The sequence below is a fragment of the Dromiciops gliroides genome, chromosome 1 (genome assembly GCF_019393635.1).
Source record: "Dromiciops gliroides isolate mDroGli1 chromosome 1, mDroGli1.pri, whole genome shotgun sequence".
In the NCBI taxonomy this organism is placed as follows: Eukaryota; Metazoa; Chordata; class Mammalia; order Microbiotheria; family Microbiotheriidae; genus Dromiciops; species Dromiciops gliroides.
In genome coordinates, this window is record NC_057861.1 from 529,044,311 (window position 1) to 529,070,708 (window position 26,398).

General features: G+C 38.0%; 1 protein-coding gene across 3 annotated transcripts; it reads right to left on the reverse strand.

Moving 5' to 3' along the window:
* Positions 1-26,398, reverse strand: AP5Z1 (adaptor related protein complex 5 subunit zeta 1). 3 transcript variants are annotated; one of them, XM_043972086.1, is made up of 17 exons: positions 26,227-26,398; positions 18,421-18,558; positions 16,901-17,054; positions 13,090-13,234; positions 12,426-12,538; positions 11,629-11,797; positions 10,887-11,030; positions 9,984-10,021; positions 9,730-9,892; positions 8,665-8,843; positions 7,814-7,956; positions 4,690-4,830; positions 3,997-4,108; positions 3,353-3,450; positions 1,619-1,751; positions 1,247-1,461; positions 1-830 (listed from the first exon to the last, which is right to left on the reverse strand). In XM_043972086.1, the coding sequence occupies exons 1-17, from the start codon at positions 26,265-26,267 to the stop codon at positions 512-514; spliced, it is 2,445 nt and encodes an 814-aa protein (XP_043828021.1). In that variant the 5' UTR covers positions 26,268-26,398; the 3' UTR covers positions 1-511. The 3 variants fall into 3 exon arrangements, with proteins under 3 accessions (XP_043828021.1, XP_043828016.1, XP_043828010.1); XM_043972081.1 differs by having other exon boundaries at positions 10,887-11,027; positions 16,868-17,054; XM_043972075.1 differs by having other exon boundaries at positions 16,868-17,054.

The following is a 26,398-nucleotide window of genomic DNA, read 5'->3' on the forward strand; positions in this document are numbered from 1 at the left end:
TATTGTACATCTTTTTATGTATTTATCTGAAAAGTAACAATACTAAATGGTGCACATTTGTTTAAGAGTATTATATTTAAAGATTTAAGTGGAAAAAATAGATATAATAAAATACCTACTTTAATATGCTTAGCTGCATTAATTAAAAAAGTAGCTGCAAAGAAATCTGATTTTACTCAGATCCAAAAGTAAACTGCAATTTCATGTGCCAAAACCAGGAGAGACAAGGCTTCTCTAGACTCTCACTAGCTGGAGTGACTTTTTCCCTAGACACATAAGTAGGTCCACAGTCTCCAACCCCAGTGAGAGTATAGCACCATTTCAAGCAATCATCCAGTCCAAAACCGAGACTACAGATCTGGAGTCATAATAGAAAAGGGCATATAAATAACACTTAATGGCTCAAGAGAGGAAAGCCATGAAATGTACCTCCTTATAGTCACATTTCTGTCATATTTTCCCGTTAGATTTACCTCTTGCCTAATACTTAGGAGCGTAGCTAAATACAAGCCTAAGGCTCTAAATCCGAGTCCCCCAGTGTGCATCGGGTCACATCAGTACCTCGCCCGAGAAGGCCCGACTCTTTCTCAACTAGCTGGCTAACCATCCTCAGGGCAAGGGGCAAGGAGGTATTTGTGTCAAGGTGATAACGTGGATCAGACACTTCTACAGATGGTGTCAGGACAAACTGAGCCACACTTGGCATTTTCAATAAGTTCATCAACTCAGTGGCCCTAGTCAGGATAGTCTCTGTGTCTTCCTCATTATACACAGAGGTCACAGCAGGACTCTCAGCAAAGGATCTCACCTTGGACAGGAACAAGAAAACCCTGAAAAAAGAGATCAAGGAATTATATTATAATAAGAACTGAAAGGTGCTTTAGAAGTCATCTTACAACCCTTTCATTTTAGAAGGGAAAATTCAGGCCAACAAAAATTGTGTCTAAGATCCCACAGTGGATTAGTGGGGGAGTCTGGATTAGATAGACCCTTGCTCTCCTTATTTCCAATAGCCTGTGTTCTGGGGTCCAATCCGAGGAGAGACTCCTGGCTTACAAAAGCAGATTTTGCTCAGAGAAACTGGGACAAACTACGTTTGTTCTGTGCCTCTGACCTCTAGAGTGCCATGACTGATATCAAAGATGGTATTTTAGTAACGGAACAGTTAGCATTAGCAATGAAATAACTGTACAAGCCATTCCCACAAAAACTTAACATTCCTTTTTCCCACTTCCTAATGATGTACCTAGGGATCAAATCTTGACTCCGAGAGGCTAGTTTGGTCAACGTGGTCATGAGAACTGTGATTACTCGTGGACAGCACTTGGGAAGTGTAGCAGAGGGACGGAACTGGGTAATTTCAAACAGCAAGGCCTCCAGGGCTTCAAAGAATTTGTTGATCAGCTCCACAGTACACCGCCTGTCATAGAGCACAGACAGGTATTCTCCAATTGCCCAGACCTTCAACCAAACACAGAAAGCCATTATGAGTAATCTTGATTCTAAGATAATTTACCCGTCCAGATGAGTTATATTTTCTCAAAACGAAACACCATAAAATGTTGTCTGGCAAAAAGTGACAAAGCAAAGGTAAACAGCAGCTTAGCTTGTTCCTTACCACATTAGTGAATATGTTCTCTTTGCTGTAGATATTGCTGATGGTTCCCGTGAACTCCAATAGTTCCTTAGACAGTTCAACTACAAGAGAAGGATGTAGTTTACACAGGACCAGAAGCTGGGAGCTCATTACTCTGCCAAGAAAGAGGTGGTCACACAATCAATATTTATTGGGGTTTAACATTATGCTCCCTAAAACAGTAGGCTCTAGGTAAGGAACATTTGACATGGACTAATATATAATTGTCCATATATAATATTACATAATGTAATAACTACCTGTGTTTTTTTCCCATACTACCTTCTATACTGTCTTATTCCAGGACTTAAAGCAAATATATCTGGTTTCATATATTAATAAATTCATATTCATATATGAATTTTAAAAACAAAAGTAGAGAAGAAAATACTCATGTTTTACGGTTATGGATTCTTCACACCCACCAGCTTAATCCATGAATATGTGAAGATACAGAAACAGAATGAACAAAGGAACTATGGAGGAACTGTTGAGATTTGTGGCTTTGGGAGGCAGAAGATGGGAATGAAGGGAGGTATTCAAACTTTGGGAAGGCTATGATTCAAAATCCAAAACATGATTACAAACTATATCCTCAGGACCTCCAGGGCATTCTGCACATTTATTCTCCAATAGCCTGTTAACAGGTTGAGTCTTAAAAGAATTTTAAAATTGTAACTATAGACATCCCAGTTGCATATTAAACATTAAAGAACTGACGACCCTTTCTCTTGGGCACCAATCTACAGCTTAGGCAGTAAGTTTCCATAGAAATGAGAGTAGTATTTACTTAGATTCCAGTTATGGAAGTTTCCACAGTACATTGCCTATCACAGAACATAAACAGGTATTCTCCAATTGCCCAGACCTTCAACCAAATAGATGGGATGAGGTGGCATCCATCTTGGCTTTCTAGATCAAACTATTGTTAAGTACATAAATGAGCTCTGCTTTATAAAAAAGGAAAAAATCTGCCTTTCTACCGAGGTGTCCTGATACCAGACTCAGTATGAAGAAAAAGGCACAGAGATAAGAATTACCATGATATATATGAAAAAGACAGTGAGACCAGATGATCGACAGAAGCAAGTTTTTTCCAGAGAGAGTAATGATATAAAATTAGATAAGGTCCTAAATGCCAGTATAAAAAAAAAATAAGACTTGCTCTTTTAGGCAACAAGAAGTTATTATGGTTTCTTACAAAGAGGGAATAACAATGAAAATATTCTTGATTAAAGTTTAGTCCAGAAAGGGTATGAAGTTAAAGAAAGAGAAATTGATTAGGCTATTTGTCTGGGTATGAAGGAAAAAATCCTTTAGTTGGTTGCTGGAATGGTGATTAAAGGGGAAGCAAACTCAAACATTTATTCAGGAAAAAAATAGGCTATGAAGATGGAGGTTGAAGGAATTGGCGGTGTGACACTCAAAACTTGCTTGCCTAGCAAACAGGAATAATGGAAGTACCACTAATAGAAAGGGGGAAGTTGGGAATGGTTATATAAGGAGTTTAAGATAACAATCCAAGTGGAGTAGGAAGCAATGTGAAATCAGGTACACAGAGACATTGAAGAATTACTACAAAGAGGGACAGTTGAAATCTCTGGAAGGAATAACCTCTGCAAGTATAAAAAGGTCAAGGAGAGAATCCTGAAGAAGGTAATTAGGAGTCAGGAAATTTAAGGTAGGGAGACAAAAAGAACAACAGGAGACACCTACCTGTGGACAGCAGCTTTAAAGTGTGGAACATCAAAGAGCAAATCACTTCTTTCCAATAACAGCACTACCAGCTGGTTTATCAGTGTCCCATCTGCAAACTGAAGATAAATATTGCCATAATGAACACCTGCAATCAATTAAACATGGGACAGAATGTGTGACACAGTCCCTGTCCTTTCATAACTTACAAAAGCTAACCCATACTTAAAATAATATTTGCTTTTCCTTTGATTCCTCTACAATATGTGGGGGTAACTGGGATGCTAAAATACAAAGAAAAGAAAGGCAGTTCCTGCCTCCAAAGAGATTGCAATCTAATAAACTGGAAGGCTTCACGAATAAAGTGGCATTTCAGATGAGACTTGAAAAATGATAATTAGTATATACTGCCAAAAAAAGATTCCAGAACAAAAAGTACATCAGGAAACTGCAAAGTATGTGTGGGGAACCAAATAGTGCAATTTGGTTAGACAAGCACAGAGGAACAGGTAGACTGAAACCCTACTGTGAAGAGTCCTGACTGCCAGGATGAGAAATCCAGACTCCTCAGGTAATAAGAAGCCACTGAAAGTTTCTAAGAAGGGGAGTTAATATGACTGCCATAGAAGTGAAGAGAAAAACAGTATGTGTGAGAAGAGGCTTACCTCAGTCACCACCGTAAAGAAAAGCTGTATTAAAATGGGCACAGTGTCTGCACACTGCACAACTCGTGAACAACTGGCCATGGGCTTCAGCAGGTGATGGAGTGGAGCCAACCTAGGAGCAATAACCAATATCAGACCTGCAATAATAGGTGAAGTCACAATCAAAACCCAGCTCTATTCCAAACTAGTGTTCCCCACAGACCTGCACTTAAATATCGTTTACAAAAATGTATGTTCACAAGAATTAAAAGGAGCTGATGGTATAATTTGTGGATTATCCAGGTAACCTCAAAGGAGAAAAGAAATCAAGTTAATTCTGCTGCTTCTGTCGGAGGTTATGGGGTCAGTAGAAAATTTAGATTAATAGTTTAAAAGATTTTTAAGACCATCTTGATTTCTTTTCCTCATTAGCATAGAAAACAGAGTTTGTCCACAAAGGGAAGCGAGGAAATACAGACCCAGACAGACATTTCAGTCAACGTTCACTAGAGAAACCTCCCCTCCTCATACCCCACACAAATATATCTCTCCTTAGATATTAGTCCTGCAGTCATAAGATTTTCTCCTGCACAGATTTTCCTGAGCCTCACGTATCCCAGCATTTGTGAGACAGCAAGTGAGAAAGCCCCTACCACCATTCCCATCCCTAAGAACTTTCTCACCACTGCAAATGGACCAGGTAGCCAGCCTTACCTCTCTATAACGCCCCTGGCTTTTGTGCGCAGCAGGGACTGAAAGAGAGCCTGGTAGTGACGATTTCGGAAACCATCCAAGCAGCCGGTGGGCTTCAGGGTGGGGTCCCAGGGAGGCTTCTCACTTGTAGGAGATAATGACCTAATCACCAGAGAAGAGAAGAAAGTCTGATGTCATTAGCAGAATCATGCTAAATGGAGACTTCACTCTCTATGGTCATAGGATCATATTAGTCATTCTCACTGCAACTCCCAGCTCATTCCCTCACTCCCTGCTCTGGCCCTATATTCCTCTTTAAAATCATGATGCGATAGTTAAGACCAGATTGACTTTATCTAGAGTCCTCTACCCTCAAATCCCTTGGCTACTTGTCCTATTATTGCTCATCCCTTTCCATGCCCCAAACCTAGATAACCCCCACCATCCATCATCCACTTTATCCAGTCCTACTCAAAAGCAGCCGGGCCCCTGGAGAAGTTACACAACAATGCTGACTGGATACGCCACAAAGTTAGTTAGATGATTTCAACTGAGCCCTCGCTGCTACGGGGTGATCCTTTTATTACTACCTTGCCACATTTATTCTAAATCTTTTCTTCTTGAGCATCTCACACCACCGTTTCCCCAATTCTCTCATACTTTTTACTAAGAACATTGTAGTAATTCATCCTGTGATCTTTCCAATTCTACACCTCACACCCTGTAACATCACCTCTGCTTTTTTCTCGTGTTTGAGGGAGGGAGTAAGCATTTATTAGGTGCCTACTATATGCCAGGCACTGGGCCAAGTGCTTCACAAATGTTCTCTCAATCTGATAGGTAGATGCCATTGTGATCCTCTATTTTACAGTTGAATAATGTCAGAGGCCAAATTGACACTTGGGTCTTCCTGACGCCAGGCCCAGCATTCTATCCACTGGATCCACACAGCTGCCTCGACACTGGTCTCTACTTCCTCAAATCTCAATCCCTTTCCAGCCCCTGGCAATCTGGTTTCTGACCTTGGTACTCAATAGAAACAGGTCTCTTCAAAGCTACCAGTGATGACAGGATGATGGAACCATACCTAGAACTAGTGCAACCTTTTTATTTCTTGCACAAAATCAAAAAGGAAGTGTTGAGGTGAGATTCAAACCCAGACTGTTTGATTCCAAAGCCAGGGCTCTTTCCATTGTACACTGCTGCTTTTAAACCACAATAACTTTTTATTGGTTCTTACATTCTTGTAGACCTCACCAACCTTTTAGTTACTCTCTCCCCCTCCCTTTGTTGAACTACCACCTGTGTCCCACCCTCTTTGCCTCCGTCATGGGCTATTTTCTTGTCCTCTCTTGATTTTGTCAACATCTTTGGGCTCAATTATCATCTCTGACCAGATGATTTTCAAATCAATTTATCTATCCCTTTCTCTTTCGAGCAGTAGTTCTATTATCACCAACTACTTGCGGTATCTCTACTTTGTTGCCCTGTTATCATAAGCATCGTCTGATAGCCAGCAATTACACAGGACTTAAAGGTTTGCAAAGGGCATTATATGTGATCTCGTTGGACTCTTATGTAAATCCTGAAAAGTAGGTGCTATTACCATCCCCATTTTACAGATGAGAAAACAGGCTGAGAGGTTAAGTGACTTATCCAAGGTCACAGAGCTAATAAGTGTCTGAGACTCCAAGTGCACTGTGCTACCTAGCTGCCTAAGTTTAATACATCCAAAACAGAATTCATAGTTTCCCCCTGTAGACTCAACCTTTTTTCTACCAAGGGTAATAGATCCTTCTAGATCCCAGGTTCACAACCTTGGAGTGATCCTCAACTCTTCACTCTAGATGTATGCAATCAGTTGCCAAGTCTTATTGAGTCGACCTCCATAATACCTTGAATCTCACTCCTCTCTCCACTCCACATAGATCAGGCCTCAGCCACATGTTCCCTGTCACTATTAGAATAGCCTCCTAACTGGTGTCTCTGCATCCAACCTCTTACTAGTCTGATTCATTCTCCCCAAAGGTCCAACCATGTCACTCTTGCTCAAGAATATCTATCCCCTCTATGATAAAAAGCAAAATCCTCGATTTCACATTTAAGAAAGCTTTTCACAGTCAGGCTTTTTAGAAGGATTTCACATCACTCTCCCTTGTGTAGCTCCCATTTGCATCCCAACTAAATTGGTTTATTGGCTGTTCTCTATGTAAAATATTTATTGCTTGCCTCCATGAATGTCCTTCCTCATCTTTGTCACTTAGAATCCCCCGCTCCCTTCAAAATTCAATTCATTCAAGTGCCATATATTACTCAGGGCCTTTCCTGATGCCCCAAATTGCTAGTGTTCTCTCCCTCTCCACTGATTCCTTTGCAATTAATTACTTTGTATATGTTTTGTATTTGCATATCTGGGTTCCTGTCCCCCTTCCCTCCCTGGCATATCTCCTTGAGAGGAGGGACTGCTTCATTTTTGTCTCTAGCCTTAGCAAAATGCCTAATACACAGTATAAGCTTAATAAATACTGCAGCTTGTTGAATTAAGAGGAAATATAGCGGGGTGGCTAGGTGGCGCAGTGGATAAAGCACCGGCCCTGGATTCAGGAGTTCCTGAGTTCAAATCCGGCCTTAGACACTTACTGGCTGTGTGACCCTGGGCAAGTCACTTAACCCCCATTGCCCTGCCAAAAAAAAAAAAAAAAGAGGAAATATAGCACCATCAATTTAATAAGAAGTACTCATACTGAACAGCAGGTCTGCCTTCAGCCAACCAAACTGTAACATTTCCCATACCCCAGATTTGCTGCCTCCTCATCATGAGATGATTCTAACTTGTTCTGTTTACAGGAATGGGCTGCTACTCCCTAAAGCAGCAAGAATCTTACTTGTTTCAGTAATAATAATACATGAAAACCTAACAGAAATAAAGCAGAAGAAAAAGGTCCACTTTCATTCAAATAAACCCAAAGTTCAAGTTTTATAAGGCATGTTTTCTGGGCTAGCAGGGGAGGGTAAAGCCCTCCAAAAGTTCTTCTAGTTGCCCAAAAGATAATTTTTCTTAGTCATTATTGTTATGTGGCTAAAGTAAACTTCACTGTTTCACCTGACCAGATGTTCTAGAAACAAGGAAGAGATCTGGACTCACCTAAGATATAGGTCGAGGGCAGCAGTCAAGCATGGCAAGTCAAGGATGGCATGAAGCATCTCAACAGCTGTGGTGGCATCAATGAAAACAGGAAGGATATCCACAAATTCTGAGATCAGAGATGCACTGTTCCATGCCAGGAACTAGTAGAAACAATACAGTTCTAGTTTCATCCTGAGAACTAAATCATTAGGATTTGTGTGTGTGGTAGTAGCTTGGCATACCATTGATTAATTGGATGATTTTAGGTAAGTCACTTTAACCACTCCAACTATATCTAAAGAATGGGCACCACCCTCAATCAAACTGTCACTAAGGTGAAAAAACCTCAGCGAAAATACACATAAACTGTTTGGATAAAAAAGGTTATACAAGTGTACCTCTCTCTGTTCAATAAACACCAAAGTTATGTACACGATTTCTATTTAAAATACAATAAGGAAGTTTTCTATTTAAATTAGACTGCAAAGGGCAGCTAGGTGGCATAGTGGATAAAGCACCGGCCCTGTATTCAGGCATACCTGAGTTCAAATCCAGTCTCAGACACTTGACACTTACTAGCTGTGTGACCCTGGGCAAGTCACTTAACCCTCAATGCCCCGCAAAAATAAAATGTACACACACACAGAGTAAGTCACTGTAAAATGAATCCTCTCTTAACTTATATATGGAATGTGGATAAGAATTATTTAAAGCAGGGTCCTGGTCACCCATGTTTATAGAGAGACATTCAGAATCTTTACCAGTTCAAAACCATAACCATTAGACATGCCACCCATAAAAGCTAATGAAGAATAATAGTGCAGCTTACACACTTGGTTCAACAAAAGGGGCATTAGAAGACAGCATACCTTGAAGAGATTTGGGAAGTTCAATTTGAAGATGCTGAGGTTTCCATTGAAAAAATGGATGTTTTCCCTGCAGAACTGGACGAACTCAAAGGCCAGCACTGAGTTGTGGAATAATTCTGATGGGATGTTGGTAAACAAATGCTGATAAACTGCTTCTGAATCAACAGCTGCTGCTTCACCTAGGAGAATATATCAGGCCAAGTGGTGAACTTGAAGCCAGTGACTTTGGTTAAGTCACCCTCTTAATAAGGGCTACTTATTAGCTGTAGTCCTTTGACAAATCATTTTACTTTTCTGGGCCTCAAGTCCGTGCATTGGTTGGACTGGGTAGTGATCTAAGATTCCTTCTCCAGCTCTAACATCTTATTTACAGTTCTATATGTACTGTTTAGGAATGACTGTGGTGAACCACAGTTAAAGAACAATTACATCTCCATTTCCTTAGCTTTTAGAAGACTGGCCAATTTGGTAGGAGAGAGTACATATATGAAAGGGTAAAAAAAAGCAGTGTCGCCATCATATTTCATAATTAAGAAGGGCCAATATACCATGCAAAAATGACTTTTCTTTTTAAACTTATTAAACAGGCAAGAGGGGTGGGTTGTTTTTGTTTGTTTGTTTGTCCTGAGTCTTGTCTGTTCAGCCATTCTCAATATAAGTGAAGCAGCTAAAGTTATCAAGTAGATAAAAGACTCCAACTGTTTAAAGGAATGGGGCCAAGGCAAGTGAGATAGGGCTCAACAACCTGAGCTGAAACTGAGCCTGATCAATCTGATCAAGGAAAGGATTCAGAATGTACCATTATAAAGGAGTTTTTAATAGAGATTTTAAAAATGCCATTGCTGTAAAATTTTTTCTTTATTGCTGGCTGATCCTTGTCTCAACCTATTATTTTAGGTGGTTCAAAGGACATATTTTTATTACAGCACCAGTGTAATTCATAATGGCAATTTTTCTTCATGCCTACTTCAAAGCTCACACATGGGGCTCTGAAAAGCCATGGGTTAGCCATCCTGAGCAAAGACTATACAAAATTAGGTTAAAAAGAAGAGCAAAATATCTCACTGTGATTCAGGAAGAACTGTGCAACTGGCAACAGTGCTCGAACATAAGCCAGGTCTCCACAAAGCCGCCCGTGTAAGATCTTTAGACAAGAGAGAGTCCGGTAGATGAAGGAGGAATCCTGCCTACAGAGTAGATCCAATATAATCACAGCTTCAACCAGACACTGCATAGGAACAGAGTACCCCTCATCAGAGCAGAAAGAACATAGCTTTACTCTCCTCTCCCCAACCCTACTCACCTTTAAAGACACTTACAGCTTTTTGCAACTCACAGTCTTGTTTCTTCAGGGCTCCTGATTGAAAGAAAAAAATTAAGTTCATTTACTTACTCCAAATCATTCATGGAAAATGAGAGCATTATTTGTTCAATGTAAGAAGGATCTCAGCTCTCACGATACTAAATGATTAAAATGTAAGAATTCATCTTAAGTTTTTTAAACTTTCTAAATATATAGTCTCTTATAGAAGCTGAAGGTTGAAAAGCATATGGTAAAGACAGGATATTTTGGAGTCTGGGGACAATGACAACTGTTGTGTCACATTTCATATAGGTCATTTCCTAGAAAGAATAATGAGTAAGACCCAAGGGAAGGAAGAAAACAAAACTCATTAACCAACAATTAGGAGGACTCTCTTTGCCCCTCGGGACTTTTAACTTATTTAAAAAACAAAAACAAAACCAAAGCAGAATTTATGCAGTGCACTGTCATACTCAAGTGGAGTTCCTCTCCTATTCCTGTCTACTCATCAAAAAGAAACACACAAGTACTTCTAAATGTATTGAATGTATCTCTTTGAAGATATCTATATATCCTTTCTTAGAGGCTTCTGAAATGTTAGGCATCTTAAGAATACTGATTATATTTATTTTCAATACAGTGTTCTTTATGGGTCCCACGTGTAACAGAATCACTATATCTACCAGGTGATTTAAGATATCCTTTGACCAGCTTTAATAACATATTCATAACTAAAATAATTTGTTTTCCCTAATACTTACTTGTAGAGAATCATCAGGTTTAAAATCCAATCCAAAAGTATGAGCCCTAGGAAGCTCCCTCTGGTCAAAACTACAAGTTCCAAAGAGGTCATAAACTTTTATGTTTCATTAGAGAAGGTCTGTCTGAAAACATGAAAACCAGAGAAAACACAACTCACTTCGATTACTCTGCTCAATGAGTCTCTGGCAGTACTCAAAGGCATTCTCTCGAAGCCGCTCCTTTGGGGGAAGTAGTCGACTAGAGGTGGAGGTAGCAGAGACCATAGACATAATAGAACCCTCTAGTTCTGATTTATCATCTGCTGTGGAAAAAAAGAACACAGATGCCAAAGTACTAGTAATCAATTCCACTCATATCCTCAGGCAGGAAAACATTATCAATTTAAAGAGACAACACATGGAAATTAATGAGGTAAAAAGAAAAACCATAAGATCCATCAAGTTTCCAAGAGAATTTAGTGACTGTAACAATCACCAAATACAAAAAGAAGCCAACTTTGTTGTATCTCTTCCTCTAACCATACTACATTTCTGACAATTTTCATAAAACCTTAACCCAACCATATAGTAGGATTCAAGTTTTCTCCTAATCTTGGACCACTGGACCAAAAGACCAGTTCACATAAAACATGTGCTACACACCAGAGTATAAAACATCTTCAAGCAGTGTCACTCATTAACCCAATTAAGAATACTTCATCAAGACCAGTTTTGCAAATTGCTGCTACCTTCCAGTCCTCAAACAAATACTACTATTTTACTAATCTTTCAGAAGAGGCTACCAAATGTTAACAGAAGGTCATCAATAATGCAAATTTTATTTCCTTTACAATCTGATATCAACGCTAGACCTCTGATTAGAGTATCACCCTTATCTTTAGGGATTCCCAAAGCCAGTACCTGAATCTGGACTGTCTGTTCCATCATTCCCACTATAGAGCAGCCATTTACGCAACATAGAGAAAGCCTGCATGTTTAACCACTGATCTTCCGTGTAGTGCTGGCCCACTGAAAGTACAGTGAAGAAGTCTGTGGCAACTGCACCATCTACCTCAGTAATGGGGCCAGGCTGCGGGATACAAGGAAAAGAGATAGGAAGTTAAAAAATCTCCCACGTGGCACCATAGGATGGTTAGCCAGTCAATGTGAGGAGCAGAAGAATTCAGATAAGAAAAACTCAAGTAGCTTTTAACAGATTATGTGTTAATAGACATAAAAATATCCAAAAAGGCATACTCCTAGGGTATTATGAAAGCAAGAGTGGGAGTAACAGAATATTCAGTTGTGCAAGGAATAAGTTTTGTTTCTGTCTTATTCCTAATTCTTGTTGTTAATGCAAACTCATCCCCTGTATTTTGGTCATCTTCTAAACATGGATAAGAAAGATGGTATTTACAACTGCCTTCCAACTAGAATAGTCATGATAACTGTCTCTGGTCTTTAAGTTCGGAGCAAAAAAAATTGTGCTGTTAGTAGAGATTTAAAATATGATCCAGAGTTGTAATTGGTATTTTATTCCTCTAGGTTACTGAAGCTCAGTGACATTGACCCTAGAACACAGGCAAGATAAGATGACAGACCAATAAAATCAAGGCAATCCTAGGCATCCTGGGCTCAGGGACTCATAAATGGAAGCAAGAGGTTGCCATGGTTATTGAATGATCAGACATCTACACTCTGAAAACACCATGACCTACCTGTCTTGCCCAGGGATTAGAGAAGAAACCTCCAGATGTCTGTGCAACTCCTTGCTGGATACTTGCATAGCGAAGCCAGTCAACTAGCCTTTTGTTGAGGAAATTTATCTGGTCTATCAGGGTTGGGGACAGAGGGAGGAAAAGCAGAGGAAATCTTATCAGTTATGTAATAATTTCATCCTAAATAGAGATTTATGAGATAAACCAGAACCTGTTAAAACTATTCTGAAAAGGAAAATAACTATTCCAAACTGGTAAATGATAGTCAAACCCTTTCTGAGTTTTCACATTCTTCCCTTAAAATGGCACAAGCTGAAAAAGACTGTTAATACAGTCTTTTAACACATTCACCATAATTTTACATTCTTTGGAGCTCTGTATGTATATTTGATAACCCAAACTTTTCCTTAAAAGGGTTCATATGCACAACCCTATAATAACCAACAATAACAAAATTTTTATTATTATTTTACTTGGGGGGGGGGCAATGAGGATTAAGTGACTTTCCCAGGGTCACACAGCTAGTAAGTGTCAAGTGTCTGAGGCTAGATTTGAACTCAGATCCTCCTGAATCCAGAGCCAGTGCTTTATCCACTGTGCCACCTAGCTACCCCAAAAAAATTATTAAAGGAAAAGTGTCACCACAAAGAGAACCCATTTTTACCTTCCTTGAGGACTTTTGGTGAGAGGGTAATGACCTTTGACAAGACAGGCAGGAGGTATCTTAAGCTCTGTCCCTCAGGCTGTCGACCTTCAAGGATTTTTGTAACACGCAGCCCCACATCTCTGGCCTCATCCTTTTTATTGCCCTGCAAATCAAATACAGATTAAAAGAAGATGTATTGGGGGCAGCTAGGTGGCACAGGGGATAGAGCACCAGTCCTGATTCAGGAGGACCTGAGTTAAAATCTGACCTCAGACACTTGACACTTACTAGCTGTGTGGCCCTAGGCAAGTCACTTAATCCTCATTGCCCCACCAAAAAAAAAAAAAAAGTTAATATCAGAAGGATCAAATAACTTAACCCCCTTAACAATCCTTCAGTAATCTTTCTCTAAAGCAAAAGCAAAAAAAAAAAAAATCAGTTAAGTGACATTCCAGAGCAGCCACTTTTGAGACCTATGTCACTTCCTGTGGCCTGCCCACAAAAGTTATTAATCTGCAAAAATGTCTGAAATTCAAAGATCTGATAAAGCTACACTGAAGGACAAAGAAACATAAAAGTCCAATGCTTCCATCCTCCCAACATATATAATATACCTCAAAAGCACTACCTTTTTATTTATTTAGCTTACAAACATAAGAAGTTCTAAATAGGCTGGATAAAGTGGTTTTAAAAAATTTATTTATTTAGAATTTTTCCCCACCTTGCATGTAAAAACAAATTGTAACATCTATTCTTAAAACTTTGTGTTCCAAATTCTTTTCCTTCCTCCCTATCCCCACCTTAAGAACGCAAGCAATTCAGTATAAGTTATACATCTGCAGTCGTGCAAAACATAGCAGACAAAAAAACTTTAGAAAAAGGAACAACAGCAAAATATACTTCCATCTGTATTCAGATACCATCAGTTCTTTCTCTGTAGATGGGCTGCATTTTTCATAAGTCCTTCAGAGTTGTCTTGGATCACTGAATTGCTGAAAATAACTAAGTCATTCACAGTAGGTCATCTTACAGTATTGCTGTTATTTTGTATACAATACGTTTCACTTTGCATCAGCTCATGTAAGTCTTTCCAGGTTTTTCTAAGAGCATCCTGCTCATTTTTTTAAAATAGTAAACTACATTTATAAAGTATTTTTTAGTTTATTTTTTAAAATCATAAAAGTATTTTATTATTTTCTAGTTACATGTAGAGATAGCTTTCAACATTTGTCTCTACAAGATTTCTAGTTTCAAATTTTTCTCCCTCTCTCCCCAAGACAGCAAGCAATCTGAAATAGGCTATATATGTACAATCACGCTAAACATTTTTTCTACATTAGTCATGCTGTGAAAGAAGAATTAGAGCAAAAGGGAAAAACCTCAAAAAAGAAAAAAAAAATAGAAATAACATGGTTCAATCTGCATCCAGATGCCATTGTTCCCCTTTTCTGGATTGAGAGCATTTTTCATCATGAGTCCCTTAACTAACTTGGACCATTTTATATAGTACTTTAAAGGGAGATGTCCTTACAAAACACCCATGAGGTTAATTATTTCAACAACAATAATAGCTAACACTTACATTGTACCTTTGGATAAAAGTTTTTAAAAAAGAATAATGAATAAAGATAAACTGCCTGCCTTTTTGCCTAGCTAATTTTAGTCTTGGTAATATGAAAAGAGTTTGTTGAATACTAAAAGAACCACCTAGATGTAAGTAAAATAAATCTAAATTAACAGAAACTAAGTGCAAAGCTATACTGAGGTACTGGAAGGTTAAAAAACAAAGTTAATCAGGGTGACAGTTTTGAGGGTTTATTATTTTAATGATTGGAATGCACTATTTAAAAAAAAACATAAATAAAATGGCTTTAAAACACATTTTAAAAAATAACAAAACAACCAGTGAAGTATTCTACTGTATGCTTTAGTATATACACATCTGTAGCTAACCACAGCTCAAACCCAGATATAGGTTATAAAAACCAAGCCTTATGTATCATTCTAACTATATAATCATTCCATGACTCTTCAGGGCCAGTTTGCCAAGTGATTTAGAACTCACTTAAGCAGAAGCATATACAGAAGACTGACCAGTCAACATAGCTCAAAAGAGAATTTATTATGGAAAGTGAGTTCCACTATGGCCAAAGGACTCTAAAACCACACATACTCTTTGACCTAGTAATACCACTACTAGGTATGTATCCAAAAAGAGATAAAAAACTAACAGAAAAAGGAACTATATATTTAAAAAAATACTTAAGCAGCTCTTTTCTGGTGTCAAAGAATTGGAAATTATGGGGATATTCATCAACTGGGGAATGGCTGAACAAACTGTGGTATGTAATTATGAAGGAGTAATATTGCACTATAAGAAATGATGAGCAGGATGCTCTTAAAAAAACCTGGAAAGACTTACATGAGCTGATGCAAAGTGAAATGTACTGTGTACAAAGTAACAGCAATATTTTAAGATGATCAGCTGTGAATGACTTTGCTATTCTCAGCAATACAATGATCTAAGACAATTCTGAAGGACTTATGAAGAAAAATGCTATCCATCCCAGAGAAAGAACTGATGGTGTCAGAATACAAATCAGCATAATTAAAAAAAAAATTCTTGAGGTTTTTTGTCTGTTTTCTTTCACAAAATGACTTATATAGAAATGTTTTGCATGACTACACATGCATGACATACAGAATTGCTTGCCTTCTCAAAGGTGGGGTGGGGAGATAGGAAAGGAGAGAATTTGGAACACAAAGTTTTTAAAATGGATGTTAAAAATTGTTTTTACATATAATTGGAGGCAAATAAAAACAAAAACAAATAAAAAGTGAGTTCCAAATGGAGTCTTAAATCACTTTCACATCAGGAGCAATAGCTCCTGTTTCCCTGATTAGAGTTAATTTCAGTCTTTCTAGCCAGAATTAGCCTCTGGTGCCACCTGCTGTAACAATAGTTTTCTGCTTCTAAGTAGGTGTTTGAACAACACCCAAAAGTCCCTAAGAGCCTAAAGGACATAAAAAAATAATCTATTCCCTCCCTAAAACCACATCCATTTCTAGATCTTTCTACAGAGTGTAAATAGCAATGCACATTAGGGGTGGGGGGGGTTACACCACTATTCTGAGAGGCAGAGTAATCTGTATGGCTCACTGATCTTAACAGTTGATCTATGGGAAAGGGTGCTAGAAGGAAAGGCTGAGAGAGGAGATTCATCTTTTAAAGTACTGTAAATTACTAAAAAAAAAAAAAAACCACCAAAGTTTACAAGTTTCCTATGAAGTATTAAGAAAACGGGGTATAAGAACATATTATCATAATTAAATTAAATAGCTTAGGTTATTATGCATGGGAATCACTTAAGAATTCACTTTAAGTCATTAAGTTTATTTAAATATCTAAATTTCAATATATGCTCATTACCCACAAAAACTGTTTTCAAATGGACTCACCAAAAACATAAGTTATAGGCCTTCTTGTATGATTCATAATATAAAGAGCACCTTTTAAATTAAAAATTATCCACTATTGATTACTACTAACATTAAGCGATTTCTAGTTTAGAAAAATGTACAGAACTAGCTTTGCTACTTTATGGGGGTAGTCTAGTTCCAGAGATACCTGTTTCATAGGAGTGGAAAGGGTAAGAGATTGATTTCATGATGAATATCATAGGCAGGTAAGAGAATCCAACTTCCCATCTTGTGCTTTAAAATAAACCGGAACAAAATATACCAAGGCAAAGGGACTAGATGCAGAAAGAAAAGTCACAACGTGAGTTCAAGTTACCTGAGCCAGCAGGACTGAAGACACCAGGCTTACCAGCTTTGTGTTTTGGGTGTGGTCATAAACCAATGTCAAGTTCTCAGAAGGTGATATTTCTCTCACTATGGCAGCACAGAGAACTTGAACCTGCTCAGGAGATTTTGGACAATACAATGCTGACAGCAATAGCTCCACAAACTTCTTTTCAAGTCTGTAAAAACATAACCATGTCAAATGAAACTAATGCTTGCACTTTGTGTTTCACAGAATTCAAATGCTACTTTATATCACATACTAAGACTGGTTATGATCCCTTGGACATTAGCTTTATATGACTTTCACATACTCAGGATTCTTAATCACTCACTATGCTGCATTAGTTTAGGAAAAGAAATAAGCAACTTTGGGAGAAGAAATGTCACTGAAAACAAAAGGGACTAACTTACTACCTGGAAACTCAAATATTCCTCGACTGTGAAATGGTATATAGTACCTCCCTTTCAGGACTGCTGAGAGGATCAAATGAGATATTTGCAAAAAGCACTTAGCACAGCCAGTGCCTGAAATAGAGAAGACAGTATATAAATGTGTGAGGCAGCTAGGTGGCACAGTGGATAGAACACTGCTGGCCCTGGAGTCAGGAGGACCCGAGTTCAAATCTGATCTCAGACACTTATTAGCTGTGTGACCTTGGGCAAGTCACTTAATCCCAATTGCCTCAAACATCCAGGGCTATCTCCAGTTGTCCTGATGTATATCTTGCCACTGGACCCAGATTGTTCTGGAGGAGAGAGTGAGGTTGGTGACCTTGCACAGCCCTCCCTCACTTAAATCCAATTCGCTGCAAGTCATGACATCACCTCCTGATGTCATGGTCCTCTTCAAGAATGAAGGACAAACGATAACAACAGTATACATGTGTATTCCCTTTCCTCTCTCTTGTACCAAGAACAAGTTTGAAATCAAATTTTAAAGCTGGTCACTATTTTGGTTTTGCCTCCAGTACAAAAAGACTCCAGCCATTTAGTATGCAAGAAACTACCATGTTGTAAGGAATCTGGAGAAATATTTGAGATTTTAGTTGACCACAAGTTTACTATGAGTTAACTGTATGAAGCTAAAATACCTAATGTAATCAGATTTTATCAATAAATATTTTAGTGACAAAAATGTCCAAATCATAAGAACTGACTGATGATGTAACCATATGCTTCGCAGATGACACCTGGGTTATAATGTTCAATCCTGGGTGCCAGATTTTAAGAAGGAAACTGCCCCCAAAAATGTACTCGAAGAGCAAATATGTGATGACAAAAGTTCTGGAAAGCATATCATGAAAGGAATATTTGAAATAATTGGGGGGATTTAGAATGGAAAAGAGAAGACTAAGGGGAGATTAACAGCCATCTTCAAATATCAGAAGTGTCTTGTTCAGTGTTGCTCCAGAGGACTCAGAGGGAAAGGAAAGAAAAATGACTTAAGGGTGGTATAATTTCTGAAAATTGACAGCAGTGAGATTAATAAATGCTTTATACATTATTTGGTGAGGCAGGGAGAATATGGCAATTTTTACTCACTTCCTAGAATATTTTGTGGCTGAGACAATGAGGAAAAGTCTTTGCAAACAGTCAAGGGTTTCATTTCCTAAGTCTTCTTTTTGAAGGAGTCCTGTTATACGTGAACAGAATTTCTTTAGTTCTTCATCCTGAATCTCCCTAGAAAGAAAGAAGATGGTGATATGTTAAGAATTCAATCAATACAAGTAATACTTGAATCAACTTTTCTACATGGCCCATTTATCAAACTTCAAAGTATGTATTTTGGCAGGGGAACCACTAACATTTATTAAGGACTGCCTACAGTTAACTCTTCATTAATTCAGACCACACTAATTTAGAAGTTTATGTTGTTAATTCAGATATGATAATGAATAAAAAATGAAAAAGTTCTTCCACACATTTTTAGAGTGACATATAAAAGTAAAACAAATCCTAAAATGAGTTGTCTTCTCAAGTGCAGAAGAATTTTTCAAAGATTCAAAGAGTCTTTAAATTTGCCTTCAATTTCTGGATTTATTCATTAAATCTAAGGTGACCAATGTGAACTGTATTTTTTGTAACTTTATTTTATTTAAACATAGAATGATGCTGACAGGGTGCACCGGCCCTGGATTCAGGAGGACCTGGGTTCAAATCCAGCCTCAGACATTTAACACTTACTAGCTGTGTGACTCTAGGCAAGTCACTTAACCCCAACTGCCTCACCAAAAAACAAAAAAATAAAATAAATAAAAATTTTTTTAAAGGGAAGCTTCAAAATTAGTCAGAAAACCAGGGAATTTCTAATAAGCCATAATTTGGTAGTACAGGATTTGCAGCTAAAAGAGACATTCACATTTATCTAATCAACCCCCTTATAGTCCCCATTGTCTGTCCCCCTCCCCCTCTTTACAGGTGAAGAAACTAAGGCCCAGGGATACAACATGGTTTTTCTAAGTTAATACAAATAGCAAATCTGTATTTTTTTTTTAAGTTTTCTTGGGGTAATATAAATAACATTTCTAGATCACGTATGCAATTTTTGATTCTAAAAAAAGGAAACACGATGGACTTGGTTCTGAGTATAAGACAAGAACTGATATAGGAAGTATTTGTCAACCCACCATTACTGTAAGAGTCAAAATTCATTACAAGTTCAAGAAAAGCAAAAAAGGAAAATGATCACTTGATTGTTCAGTTTTAGAAAAGGGAAAATAAAGTGATGTCCTTAAGAAGAAAAAAAAAGGAGTACCACAAATTAAACAGTAAATAATCTACAGAAACCCTTAGAGACTTTCTTTTAATTTTAATTTTTTTTGTTATTCTGTACTTGACAAATATCAAATATGAGCATTTCCATATACACAGATGTACAGAAAAATTGTACATGGAACCACAAATATCTTACATAAAACTTGTATTTTTAAAAAGAATGATAAACTCAACATAACATCAGAAGTCCAGGAATATGAACTACAAATAAAAAAAAGATCAAACATTTTTTTTTAAAAGCACAATAAATTTTCATGGCTGATTAAGTAAAACAAATGAGAAAGGTAAAATTAGAGCAAAACCACTAGAAATAAAAACAATCAGAACCTATTATGCACAGTGATAAACTAACAAATCCGAAAACACAAAAGAATTAGTTATGTCTTCAAAAATATAAAATGCATAAACTAGCAAAAGACCAGATAGAGATCTTAGATAACCCAATCTCAGAAAACAGACATGTAAAATACACACACACACACACACACACACACACACACACACTCTATACAGGTAGATGTAAAAAAACCCAAAAAACAAACTACCAAAGGAAAAAAACTCCTTGAACATGACAGGTTCACAGGAGAATTCTATCAAACTTTTAAAGAACAGTTAGTATCTATACTTCATAAATTATTCTCAAAAACTGGGAACAAACCATGCCAGAATCCTTTTATGACATACAGTCCTAATATCTAAACCTAAGTTTAAGTCTTAATATGTAAACTAAGGAAAAGATAAAACATGCAAAGAAAACTATAGGCCAGTATTACTAATGAATATTGACTCAAATTTTAGACAAAATCCTATTAAACAGATTACAGTGCTTTATCCAAGAAATCATTCATCATAAATGATCAAACGGGATTTATACCAGGGATTCGAGGGTGGTTCAACACTAGGAAAACAATTAACATAACTAATAATAACCCAAAACATCCCAAATGACATGATCATTTTAACAGATGCAGAAAATGCCTTTGACAAAGTTCACTTTTATGCTAAAATACCTAAAAGTATAGGTATTGAGGGACCTTTTTAAAATATCATTTAAAAATCTACCGAAAACCAAAAGCAAACATATGCAATGGGAATACACTAGAACCTTTTCCAGTAAATACAAGAGTGAAACAAGGATGACCACTGTCCCCATTACTATTTAATACTGAAAGTATTGCAATAGAAACAAGACAAGAGAATTAAAGGAATAAAGATAGGTAGAAGAGATAAAACTACCTCTGTTTACTGATGATATGATGACTTAATTGGAAAACCCTAAGGAATTACTAAAGATACTAATAGAGACAAAAGTTTTAGCAAAGTTGCTGACTACAAAATAAATCCTCAAAAATCAACCTTTTGAAACACACACACTTAGAAATGACAAAACACAAGAAGAAATAATAAAGGAAAATTCCATTCCAAATAACTACAAAATGCATAAAATATCTGGGAATCAACCTCCCAAAGCATGCAAAAGACTAATATAGATTCAATTACAAAGCATTTCTTAAAGAATTAAAGAACAACTGAAATAGCTGAAAGGGTATTCAGTGCCCATGACTATGACATGCCAATATAATGAAAAATGCCAATATCACCAAAATTAATTTACACTTTTAATGTTACACCAATCAAATTACCAAGAGGAAACTTTACAAAGCTTGATAAAATAATACCAAAATTCATTTGAAAAAAAAAAAGATCTAAATATCAAGGGAAATGATGAAAAGAACGATGAAGGGGGAAATAGGACTTCCATATTTATCATATTTATAATATTCTATATTATAAAGCAGCAGTCATCAAAACCATCTAGTATGGTTAAAAATAGAGACTGATATAACAGACTAGACAAAGGAGAGTCAGTGTTTGATAAAGCAGGAAATATAAATTATCTAGGGAAAAACTATTTGATCAAAACTGCTGGGGAAGCAGAAAAGCGGTCTGAGAGAAATTAGGCTTACTGATAGAAATCTGTAGAATCAAAAATAATGAGTAAGACCACCAAACATTCAGCAAAGATAACCTGTGGGAATTTCCCAATACACTCTAAACCAGCTATCTGACAAACCAGTCTGATGGTACAGGTCAAGTAGTTTTCTCTTTACTCAGAGCTGTTCCTGGCATTGAAAATGCAGTTTGAGAGCAAACATGCCTCACTATAGCTTAGTTACAGGCCTCCAGTGGTGAATTTTTGGGAGGAGAGAGACCAGAGTTTCATAGGACAGACAAGCAGGAATGATCTGATTGCAACGTGTGTCACTGGAAGAAATAATCACATCAATAGAAGATAAATTGTAGCACTGGAATAACATGAGGAAGTGGCAACATTTCCAAGCATTATTTAGTAAAGTAGGGAAAAATCATAGGATTTTGTGATGGAAAAAACCTTAGAGACCATCTATTTCAATCTTATTTTATCAATGAGGAGAAAGGAAATGATTTGCCCAAGATCAAACAACTAGTATGTCTTGAAAGAAATGATGATGACTTCTTCTGATTCCAAATCCAGGGCTCTTTTCAGCATACCACACCATCACCATACAAATGGCAAGTGCTAGATCGTCTTTGCCAGTGTCTCATTTACCTATTTCAGTTCTTAGAAGGAAATAATCTGCAGATATGAGTAAATCCCTGAATGAAATGTATCTGGATTTTCAAAATTTCTGACAAGATTTCACACCACAAATTATTAAGAGGTGTTTGTTCTGTCAAGTTTATCTCCCCAGCCTGCCCAGACCCCATAGGATGGGAGAACCAGTAGCAGGGACTCTCCCCCCTTCTTTTATCTTCACCTCTCCTCAAACCCAGGCTGCCTAGACCCCATGGTAGAAGAATATGGCTGTTGAAACCTCCTGGATGAGTCTGAAGTAACTACAAGTCTTCCAATGAAATGGAAGGACCATTAGGCCTTAGTTTCTTCCCAGCCACTACAGCTTAAGACCTACCAGTCACCTATGTCCTCCAGTCACCAAGGCACTGTCATGTGACCTGATGGTACACCCTAAAAATCCCTGGGCTCTGCCGTCTGCCCTGCTACTGCACTCTTCAAACAACTTTAGATCTGAAGCTGAACTTTATATATAAGCTGTCTCCTACAAATCAGAGTTATAAGCTCAAGAGCAGGGACTAACTCTTTAAAAAACTAGCTAGGTGGCAACGGAATCCTATGCTAGCAAGACTGATACTGGAAAAAATTTATAGATACCATTCAGGAACCTAATGAAAGACCTAATAGATTCTATGATAGATTGTGCAAGAGTGCCAAATAATAGGGCAGCTAGGTGGCGCAGTGGATAGAGCACCAGCCTTTAAGTGAGGAGGACCTGAGTTCAACTCTGGCCTTAGACACTTAAACACTTAATAGCTGTGTGACCCTAGGCAAGTCACTTAACCCCAATTGCCTCACACACACACACAAAAAAGAATGCCAAACAACATACTAGATTGGACCCATTAGATTCTAGAGATGCACACTTTATCTCTAATCATTTTGTGCATCAATCATTGCCAAGAAATACAAAAATATCTGAAAAGTAGTGTCCAGGTTGGAATACCCTGAGTACTGACAGAATTAAAGAAACAGCAACATATATTTATGAAGGAAATGAGAGGGAAGAAAGGAACAGGCAGAACATTACAGGAAAACACAAGCCAGCAAGGTTTAGGCAGTTGAGAAATCACTATCGATCCCTGAATTGCTATCAACCCCCTACATTTTGCTATTACTGCAATAGACAGGGGCACATAATGCGGTACTGTAGGATTATGCAAAGGGAATGGAATCAGAATAATTATAGATCTTTTCAGAGGGGTACAGAGAGGCAGAATCGCAACAATTATAGGCTCCCTCAAAGGGGTACAGAGAGCAGAACCAAACTACTTATAGATCCTTTCAGAGAAGAAACAGAGTACTGATGGTGTAGGGGAGGGAAAGGACATGGAATCTGAAAACTTTACCTTTAAGTTACCAATTATGTGCCAGGCACCATTTAATGATAAGCACTGGGGAGATAAATAACAAAAATAACAGTCCCTGCTCTTGAGGAGTTTACAGTCTAATGGGGAAAAGTCAATGAGGGCAGAAGGAGCTGAAAAGGGGGTGGGAGTAGCCTGGTAAAGTAAATGGATGTGGAGGTCAGGGTAAAAAAGTTAGAGCAGTCTCAAAGTGGTACAGGCAGGTGAGAGTGCTTTTTTCTGGCAATCAGTACAACCACTCTGGAAAGCAATTCAGAATTATGTATATAAAAGGACGAAAGTTGTCCACATCCTTCAAGCCAGAGATTCTACTGCCAGGCATATATCCCAAGGAGGTCACTGATAAGAAAAAAGGGTCCCATATACACCAAAACGATTATAGCAGTACCTTTTCTTTTAGCGAAAAAAACTGAGAAAAAAAGTCAGTGCTCATAGACTGGAAAATGGCTAACAAATTATTATATATTAATATAATGTAGTATTGTAAAAAAACAAAAACCCATAAACATGATGAATCTAGAAAAGCATGGATTTACAAGATCTGATGTCAAATAAATAAGCAGAACCAAGACAAAAAATATTCAAATGACTACAACTATATAAATGTAAATGATCTCCACAAAACAATCTAGAGTGAATGTTGCAAAATTACAAAGAATAAACATGGCTTTAAAGAAGAGATATGAGAAGACATTCCCACCTCCATGCCTTTGCAAAGGTAGAAGGTACACAGGTGTGGTACAAGGCATAAATTTTCAGACTTTCTAAATATATTTTTAAGTTTTTCCTGATCCTTTTCTAGTTTCTTTAAAAAAATATTATTTGTTATATGTGATGACTTTATGGGAGGGGAACGGGAAAGGGAAAATTTTGGTCATGTTAAAAAAAGATATCAATAAAAATTTTTTCCCAACCATTCATTCATTCATTCATGTATGGAACTCAGGAAGAAAAATGTATGGCATTTCTCTGCATAAAGACTTCTGAACAGTCAGGTTCCTCATGAACCAGTGTTGGGATAAATTGTATTTAATATTTTTATAAGTGATAAGAAGAGCCATGTGAAATCTAGTGGCCAGATAAGAGGAAGTTCTTTCAATGCTAGAGCTATAGGACAAAAAGCTGAAGGGAAACCCCTTGAGGCTATGAAAGTGAGTGACTTGTAACTTGAGCTTCAGTGTAAAGTAGTAGTATAAAGGTAGTATAATTAGACAAAAAAAATCCTAACTCTACTCATGAATAGTTTAGAGTCTCAGTTAATATTCAGAAAAGATTTAGGAGTAGAGTGCTATAGACAGTCATATACAGACTAAGCTAAAGCTGAAAAACAAGGATGGAAGCCAAAACCCCATCATTTTTATCCTCCTCCTTTCTTCTCTCCCCACCAATTGCATGTAACCACAGCTGTACAGGGTCAGCTGGGTAGCACATGGATAAAGCACCAGCCTTGGATTCAGGAGGACCTGAGTTCAAATCCAACCTCAGACATTTGACACTAGCTGTGTGACGTGGGCAAGTCACTTAACCCTCAAAGCCCTGCCCCCCCTCCAAAAAAAAAAACCCCCAAACCAAACAAAAATAATAATAGCAGCTGCCTTTCAGGGCTGTTTGCTTTGCAATTTTTAAGGACTATATAATTCTATCATAGGTCTGCCCTTGAATTCAGGAAGAGTTGTGATCCACGTCTATGTCTAATACACAATAGGCATGTGACCACGGCTGTGGGGTCCCAAGCAACCAAAAGACCAGAAGTTACTTATAATTAATCACATATCTGCACCGCTAAAGGGTCTATGTTAATGTCGCCTGCTCCTACACTGATATCATAGATGGGAGAAAAAGAATCTTATTTTACACAAAACTCTAACTTATAAGACAAACTATTTTCTGATACTTTTGAAGATTTCTTTACACTTCTCAGTAAAAACGGAAACAGAACTAAAAATTCACGAAATTGAAATGAAGTGATTGTTTGGTTTTTTATGCAACTGGAGTTTGAAATTATGGAGGGATTTCTAACTAAAGTTGTCTGGCAAACAGTTGTAGACGAAGGAAGAAAGCTTGGGGCTGTGGCAAGACCCATTAGCCATGGCGTCAGAGGCTCTGGGTTCAAATACTACCTCTGACACCGCCTTTCCCATCCTGGACAACCCCCGGGCTTCCGTTTCTTCCCGTGTAAAAATACGGGCAAAGCCCAAGAATACTGGGCAGGCTAATGACTGCACCACAAACTCAAAAACCTTTTCATCCACTTAGTCCTACGCTAGCGCTAGACTATGAGTAATTCTAGACTGATTTTATGTGTTTCTGAGTAAATCTTTTAAGATTCAAGCGGCCAGGGTTTGTTCCGTTGTTTTAAAGAGCAGTCTGAAAACAGCGGGGATTTGGGGCGGTGTCTACACCGGCCCCCCTCCCCCTTCCAGAGGCTGGTGGGGCGGCAAGCGACTATCCCATCCCGGCCTAAGCAACGCCCAGCGGGCTTCGGGTTCAGGAGTGCCTGCCCAACTCCCCCACACAGAAGCCGCTGCCCCAGGCGCGGACCTGGGGGCCCAAAACTCCCGCCCCCACAGGGGCGCTCCCCTCTCTCCGCACCTGGCTTGGAGAAGTAAACTCTCCGTTCCGGCCGAGAACATCCTGCCGCCAGTTGCCCGACTCCCCCTCCCCACCCAGGCACCAAGCTGAGGAGTCAAAGTCCTATGAATCGCTTCCGCCGGAAGAGGGAAATCTGATGAAACTCATGCGCGTGCAGGACGGAAGGAGAAAG

Excerpts from the sequence above, each read along its gene's own strand:
- AP5Z1 (XM_043972075.1), bottom strand. The coding sequence starts at position 26,267 with ATGTTCTCGGCCGGAACGGAGAGTTTACTTCTCCAAGCCAG. Across the intron at positions 9,893-9,983 it reads ACTGTGAGTTGCAAAAAGCT|TGTCTGGTTGAAGCTGTGAT; the intron begins GTAAGTGTCTTT and ends GTTCCTATGCAG. Across the intron at positions 8,844-9,729 it reads ACAGTTCTTCCTGAATCACA|GTGAAGCAGCAGCTGTTGAT; the intron begins GTGAGATATTTT and ends ATATTCTCCTAG.